The sequence below is a fragment of the Rhinolophus sinicus genome, chromosome 1 (assembly GCF_057876585.1).
Source record: "Rhinolophus sinicus isolate RSI-liver-muscle chromosome 1, RSI-T2T, whole genome shotgun sequence".
Lineage (NCBI taxonomy): Eukaryota > Metazoa > Chordata > Mammalia > Chiroptera > Rhinolophidae > Rhinolophus > Rhinolophus sinicus.
This window is the reverse complement of record NC_142501.1, coordinates 17681060-17689113: the sequence shown is the minus strand read 5'-3', so window position 1 is coordinate 17689113 and position 8054 is coordinate 17681060. Positions and strand designations below refer to the sequence as shown.

At 39.7% G+C, this 8054-nt stretch overlaps 1 protein-coding gene across 1 annotated transcript in view; it reads left to right on the top strand.

The window, feature by feature from the left end:
* Positions 1–253: 253 nt before the first annotated feature.
* HCFC2 (host cell factor C2) overlaps positions 254–8054 on the top strand; it is a 43905-nt gene continuing 36104 nt past the window's right edge. The window contains exons 1-3 of the mRNA XM_019728477.3: positions 254–627; positions 2055–2203; positions 3384–3544. Coding sequence (XP_019584036.1) covers positions 465–627; positions 2055–2203; positions 3384–3544 — 473 coding nt within the window. The 5' untranslated portion in view covers positions 254–464. The remainder of the gene's footprint in view (positions 628–2054; positions 2204–3383; positions 3545–8054) is intronic.

The following is an 8054-nucleotide window of genomic DNA, read 5'->3' as shown; positions in this document are numbered from 1 at the left end:
ACAGGCTTCCCTTTCGCTCCCCGCGTCTCCCGCACTGGGAACTTCTACGCCAGCTTTCCTCCCTCCTGTTGCACCGTAATTGTTTAAAGGGTCTGATTCGCCCGCACATCATAGATGCTCAAAGTGGCCGTAAAGGAAAACGCTGTACCTTCTCTCACAAATACAAAACTGGGGGCTCTGGGGGTGAGGGAAGATGGGTCGGTAGGAAATGTTCTTTCACCAAAGCAACGGTGCCACAGGTGCCCGGGCCGCCACGTCGCCGGGGGTGGGGGCGGGGCTTCCCGGCCAGGACCCCGCCGCTCCCCGCAGGCCGCCAGCCTCGCCGAGGCCGCCCGCGGTCATATGACATTCCCCCGCCACCCGCCCCGGGCGCACCGCTGGGGGCGGGTCCCCGCCCACCCCCGCGAGCGGAGGCGCCGGAGCCGGCGCGGTGAATTGTGGGCAGAGGGGCGGGGGTTGGGAAGATGGCGGCTCCCAGCCTCCTCAACTGGAGGCGGGTTTCCTCCTTCACCGGGCCCGTCCCCCGCGCCCGGCACGGACACCGGGCCGTGGCCATCCGGGAGCTGATGATCATCTTTGGTGGGGGCAACGAGGGCATCGCGGACGAGCTGCACGTCTACAACACGGGTAGGCGCGGCGGCGGCTCCTCGGCCCCGCCTGTGGGAGCCGCGGAGGGGGAGGGGAGGCGAAGCCGCGGCCGCGGCCCTGACAGCTGTCACTGCCCTGCCTGCCGCCTCCGGCCGGCGGCGGGGTGGCGGCTCGGCCGAGCGGCCCCGGTCCTGAGGTGTGCCAGGCGGCCGCTCCGTCTCCCCGGTACCCGCAGGGCAGCACCGGCCCCCCAGCGGGCGGTCCCGAACCCCTCCCCGCCCCAGCCCGGGCGGACGTAGGCGAGAGACTGTTTCTAACCGTCTGGGCCTCTTTCCGAAGTCTCGCTCACTCCGGAGCCCGGGGCGCGGGGCTCGGGGCTCGGCGCTCCCTCTCCTGTCAAAACCCCAAACCAACCCCAGACTGCAGCTCCTCCGGCCTTTCCCGTCTTTGCTTCCTCTGGAGGGAGAGAATCTAGGCGGGGCGGGGTGAGGTGGGAAAAACGAGAGGCCTTCTGGCACTTTCACCCCAAATACAGCCCCGGCTCTGGCAGGTGGCAGTCAAGATTTCTGCTCCGTTGGCAGCCTTCTTAACTCGCGGGGAAGCGGTTCGCGGGGGAGGCCCGCGGTGGTTGGGTGTGTGCACCGCTCAGAAAGCGGCTGTCAGCTCGCGCCCCGCTGCACATCGCAAGTGCCCCCGCCCGGGGAGGCCCTACTTTTGAGTGCCCCCGTGGAGCAGGAAGGAGGTTGGAATATCATATTTCCCACTTGTAAATGCCCTACCTATCGTGAGAAAGCGGTTCCCTTGGTATAAGGATAATTACTGCATTTTGGGTCTGTGCCATGATCAGTAACTTTTCTTTGACCCATCCACTTAATCATAATGGTCATTTAAAAGTTAATAAACTACTGGAGTAGGAGAACTTTTATTTTTTCACCTTCTCCTCCTCCTAGCACCCCGGAATATAAAGTTAAAAAGTTATTGGACAATTTGATGCAGTGCAAAACCCTGGCTCTGGAATAAGTTCGACCTGGTTTGAATTTTGCTCTGCCAGTTGCTCATGATCAGCGCTCAAGTTACCAAACCGAAGTGTCAGATTTTTTCACTTGCAAGATGGAGAGGATGATATTCATCAAGCAGGGTTTTTGTGAGAATTAAATGTTACAGATCAGGGTTTTTCTATAACAGCACTATAGACATTTGAACCGGAGAATTCTTTGTTGTTGTGGGCTGCACTGTACCCTGTAAGATGTGTGGCAGCATCCCTAGCCTCTACCCACTAGTGCCCAGTAGCACCCTCTCCCTCCAATTATGACAACTAAGAATTTTTAGTTTGCCTCTGGGGGCAGGAGCAGAATCATCCCCAGTTAAGAACCACTGATATATATCAGTGCTACATATAAACTACATACTCATAGTTTGTGATAACTGTTTATTATAATTGCTTTTCATTTTATTTTGGCAACCAGTTACAAATCAGTGGTTCCTACCAGCTGTTAGAGGAGACATCCCTCCAGGCTGTGCTGCCCATGGATTTGTCTGTGATGGTACCAGAATATTAGTATTTGGGGGAATGGTTGAATATGGAAGATACAGCAATGAGTTATATGAGTTACAAGTAAGTGACTTTCAAATTTATTATTTCAGTCTGTAGCTTTAATAATGATATTACTCATAATTCTTCGAAAGATTGCAAAATCATTAACATACTTAAATTTGTGAGATTCACCTTTTATAGCTTTGAAGAAATTGTTTCCACTTCACTAAAAAGCCAGTTTCTAATGTGAGGCTTTTCCCAATACCCAGTGCAACATTTGTAACATTAAGATATCTGTTACTTATCATCAGTTGTACATGTTAAGTCTTTAGGCTTTCCTATTTTGGTGCAGTAGTTCAAGGTTGGCCCAGCAACGGAAGCACCCAGAGTGCTGATGAAAACATAGATAGAGGGCTGGCGAAAACATAGATCGCTGGGTCCTGCCTCCAGAGTTTCTGAATCAGTATTATCTAGTGGGGCCTCACTATTTGCATTCTTACCACGTTCCCACCTGTTGCTGGTCCCCAGACAATACTTTGAAAACCTCTGCCTTAGTTATAGAAATTGTTACCCTCATGCTAATAGTCATATTTTTTTTCTGGTAGTGCATACAAAAGAGGGGTAACAGTTTCACATATCCTTTCTAAATTTGACTCACTACTAAACCAGACTCAGAGCCCTCTGTGACCGCCCTAATTGACTTTTATTCCTGAACTGTGCATATGTTCCCTGGGCCGTGATCATGAGAGCATCTGGTAATTGGAAGAGGTAGGTGGATGATACCTATTTACAAGCAACTCATCTCACAGATAGTTTTAGATAAAGAAATCATCCATGGCCAGAGAATAAGTTTTGGAGTTTTGTTTGTTAAATGGTCTTTATGCTTATTTAAAGGTTAAAATATATACCATTCATAGATTACCTAATTTCAGAAAGTAGGAATACATAAATTACTTTTAATCTTAAAGCTATATATAATAATTTTTATTTGCAAAATATTTCAGGACTGTTAGTGTTTATTATTATAAGCTTAGTTTGCCATTGTGGAAAGTTGTGAATATGGAAGACTAGACTGAATTTCTATTGGAACATTTATTTTAAATTCTAGAAGTTATCTGCTTACTTGTCATTTGTCATACAAATAACTTATTGGAGTTTCTGATTGGATTCAGATTAAAAAGTATTGAGATGATGTTATACTATTAACAATATAGGAATGCTTTCCTGATTTTGTCTGAGTGTATTTATGCTCTTTTTTTAGGCAAGTCGTTGGTTATGGAAAAAAGTCAAACCCCATCCCCCTTCTTCTGGTTTACCTCCTTGTCCTCGGCTTGGACATAGCTTTTCTTTATATGGTAACAAATGCTATTTGTTTGGTGGCCTGGCAAATGAAAGTGAAGATTCCAACAATAATGTTCCCAGGTATGCTGACTCTTTTTTCAGACCAAATGCTTGTTTTACGATTTAGATTAAGAATATTTAATTTCTTCACCTTTAATTATTAAAAGGGATAAAACGTAGCCTTTTGCCTTTAAACTTAACAATGAACAAATGTGTGTGCATTTGTGTTTTCCTTAGTCCCTGGAGTATATCTGTTTTCAAAACTATGCCGTTTCTAATCAGAAATCCTTATTAAATTAATATTAATATAACTGCTTGTAGCAATATTTTTGTATCTAGTGAGCCACAATGTATTTTAATTATCATAAGTGAAAATGAAAAGTAACAAATGTTATTTTCAAATTAGGTTTCTCTGGGAATTTGGAGACAAAAATCTGAATATAAAAAGGCCATTATTTCCACTTTTCATGCAGGAAGCTGTTAGAGTGGTTTACAAAAGCAAATACTTTTTGAACCAATACTCCCCTCCTTTTTCCAAACAGAATTAATCACTATCTCTTTTCTATTCACATAGTGTTTTGATCACTTTGTCATTATAACGCTCAGGATTTGAAGATTTAGAGTCCAAAAGGCTGTTTTCTGAATCACTGCTTACTATGTGTGTTCTTTAGTACCAGTAATCTAGGCTCGTTTTCCTTCACTGTGAAATGGGAGTGATTAAACACCTACCTTTCAGTGTCATTGTGATAGCTAAATAAAATCATTGGCATAATTTTTAAAGCACTTTCAAGTTGACATCCACATATAGTACAATAGTTATTATGACCGTGTAATGTATCTTTTTACCTATGTTAGATTAACGTCTTAGTTTGTTTTTTTTGTTTTTCCCCCCCAAACTTTAAAAAATAACATACACTAAAACATCATCGGAAATTTTGAAACTAGAGGAAATGAAAAAATATTTATCCCACCACACTAATCCATGTACTTTTACTTTTAGCACGTCTTTTTTCATTTTTCCATTAAACAGATTTTTTAGGTAGAGACTCATAAAAATTCAAGAAATTAGAAAGTATATAAAGTTTTTGCTTATAGCATCACTGTCCCCTAACCTAGGCAAACATACATAATTCAGTTTGATGTGTATTTTTGGGGACCTTTTTCATGTAATACATTGTATTAGTCAGCCTTCCTTAGGTTATTATTGTATCTAACAGGCAAGCTTCTCAAGTTTACTACTTGAGGGTGCAAATAGATACATGCAATGCTTTTTAAAGCCTCTGATTAAAGCTAGTACAATTATTGCTGTTCACAGTACATTGGTCAAAGCAAGCCATAAGGCCAAGCCCTTAAGTCAATGATCCAGGGATGTATGTTCTACATACTAGGAGAGGAGAGTTGGGAGCGTTAATTTGATCCTATACAGACATGTATTCTCTGATAGAAGTGAGATCTTTCTTTTTGCTTTGTGACTTTGGGTTTGTTTGTTTTTTTCCTTTAGTGATATATCTTGGAGCTCTTTTCATGGCAGTAGACACAAATTGACCTTATTTTTTTTTAAGGCTGAAAAGTAGTCTGAATTATGCAAATTATTTAACCTTTCCTCTACTGATGGACATTTAAATATTTTCTTTCTTTTTTTTTTCTATTACAGTTTTCACACATGTATAAATATTTTTTAAGATTGACACTTATAAGTGGAATTGGGGGGGGGGTGTCAAAGGGTGTTTACGTTTAAGTTTGTTAGGTACTCCTGAATCAACCTCCAAAGAGACAGAGCCATTTATATTCCTAATAACAGTATATGATAGTGCCTACACCTTTGGCAATACTAGCTTGTCTTTCTCTTAGTTTTTGCCAAGCTAATAGGTGAATACAATTCGTGGATTTATTTTGACTCTTTTAAAACCTGGGAATGAGCTTGATTAACTGCTTATTGAACATTTGCTGTTCAATTTTTGAACTTTGTCTTATCCTTCTTCATTTTTCTTTTTTTAAAAATTGAAGTATAAATTATATACCATAAAATTCAACCCTTCTATATGTGCAATACAATGATTTTTAGTAAATTCACAGTGTTGTGTAACTGTCACCACAATCTAGTTTTAGAACATTTCCATTACTCCAAAATGAAACTTCCTATCCATTTGCAGTCAGTCCCTATTCCCATCCTGATCCCCAAGCAACCACTAATCTATTTTCTGTCTCCATAGATTAGCCTTTTCTGGACATTTCATATAAACGTGATTTTCTGCATTTATCTTCTTTCACTTAGCATAATATTTTTGAGGTTCAGCCATGTTGTAGCATGTATCAAATATTTCTTCCTTTTTATGGCTGAATAGTGCTCCATTGTATGTATATACTACATTTTGTTTATCCATTCATCAGTTGTTGGATATTTGGATTGTTTCTAGTTTTTTCGGCTTTTATGAATAATGCTGCTATAAACATTTGCATACAAGTCTTTGTATGGACTTGTATTGATTTCTTTTGATCAGAAACCTAGCAGAATTACTGGGTCATGTGGTAAATTTATGTTTAACTTATTAAGAACTACCAAACTGTTTCCCAAAGTGACTGTACCATTTTACATTCTTGCCAGCAATGTCTGAGGCTTCTAATTTCTCCACATCCTTACTAACAGTTGTTATTGTCTGTCTTTTTTTATTGTAGCAAAATAGTGGGTATAAGGTGGTACCTCATTGTGGTTTTAAATTGTATTTCCCTATTGATCAGTGATGTTGAGCATCTTTTCATGAGCTTTTTAGCCATTTGTATATCTCCTTTGGTGAAATTTCTATGCAAATCTTAATTGATTTTTAAATTGTTTGTATTCTAATTATTGAATTGTAAGAGTTCTTTATATATCCTGGATACAAGTTTGTTTTAATCAGAAATGTGATTTGCAAATATTTTCTTCCAATCTGTAGCTTGTCTTTTCATTTCCTTTTAATGGTTTCTTTTGAAACACAAAGTTTTTAATTTTGATAAGCCCAATTAATCAATTTTTTTCTTTTATGGATCATGCTTTTAATGTCATATTTAAGAATTCTACCTATCTAAAGGTTATGAAGATTTGTTCCTCTGTTTTCTTCTAAAAGTTTTATAGTGTTAGCTCTTACATTTATCTCTTTGATTCATTTTGTGTTAATTTTTATGACTGGGGTAAAGTAAATGTCGAAATACATCTTTTTACATGTGGATATCCAGTTGTCTTAGTACCATTTGTTGAAAAGACTAGCTTTGGCATCTTGTTTGCAAATCAATTGACCGACCCTAATTGTAAGGGTTTATTTCTGGACTCTTCTATTCCATTGATCTATATGTCTAGCCTTATTCCAGTACCACATTTTAGCTTTGTAGTAAGTTTTGAAATTGGAAGATGTAAGTTCTCAAATTTTATTATTCTTTCTCAAGTGTATTTTGTCTACTTTGGGTGCTTTGCATTTCTTTGAAAATTTTAGGATCAGTTAGCCAATCTCTGCAAAAAGTTCTGCAGGATTTTGATAGGGATTGTGTTGTATATATAGATCAATTTGTGGAGAATTGCTGTCATTAACAGAGTCTTCCAGGCCATGAACATGGAAATGTCTCTCCATTTACTTAGATCTTTAATTTCTCTCAGCACTATTTTGAGGTTTTTCAATGTACAAGTTTGCTCTTATTTTGGTAAATTTATTCCTAATTTTTATTCTTTTTGATGACTGAGAATAGCTTTGGTTTCTTAACTTCATTTTTGAATTGTTCACTACTAATATATAGAAATACAATTGGTCTCTGTATATTGATCTTGTATCGTGACTTTGCTGAATTCATTTATTATTTTTAATCATATTTTCATGGATTTCAGTTTTTATTATTGATTCTTAGGAGTCCTTTATATATCGCGTTTAATATGTTCCAAATATTTTTTCCAAGTCTTCTATTTGCCGTTTTTGTTTTAAAGGGTTTTCATTTTTGTTTTATCAAGTTTTACAATATTTTCTGTTATGGCTTTTTGGTTTTGCATCTTGCTTAGGAAGACTCTCCTACACCAAAATTATAAAAATAACTGTTCTATATGTTCTTCTAGTACATTCACAGCTTTGTGTTTTGTTTAAAACATTAATACATTTGAAATGTATTTTTGTAACTACTGTGAGGCTTTTAACTTTTATCTTCCTAATGGATTTCCAATTCTCCCACCATCATTTATTTATTAAATAATCCATTTTTTCCCTGTTCATTTGACGTCCCATCTCTGTCATATCTTTATCCTCATATAAATGAGTCTTTTTCTAGGCTCTCCCTAGACTAGGGGTTACAAACTACACTCTGCGGGCCAAATTTCGCCTGCTGTCTGTTTTGTTTTGTTTTTTAAGTTTTTTTTGTGTGTGTGTGTTTTGTTTTGTTTTGTTTTTTGAACAGGACTTTATTGGGGAACTGTGTACTTCCAGGACTTCCCCCCCCCGCCCCCCCCCCCCAAGTCAAGTTGTTGTCCTTTCAGTCTTAGTTGTGGAGGGCGCAGCTCAGCTCCAGGTCCAGTTGCCATTGCTAGTTGCAGGGGGCGCAGCCCACCATCACTTGCGGGAGTCAAACCGGCAACCTT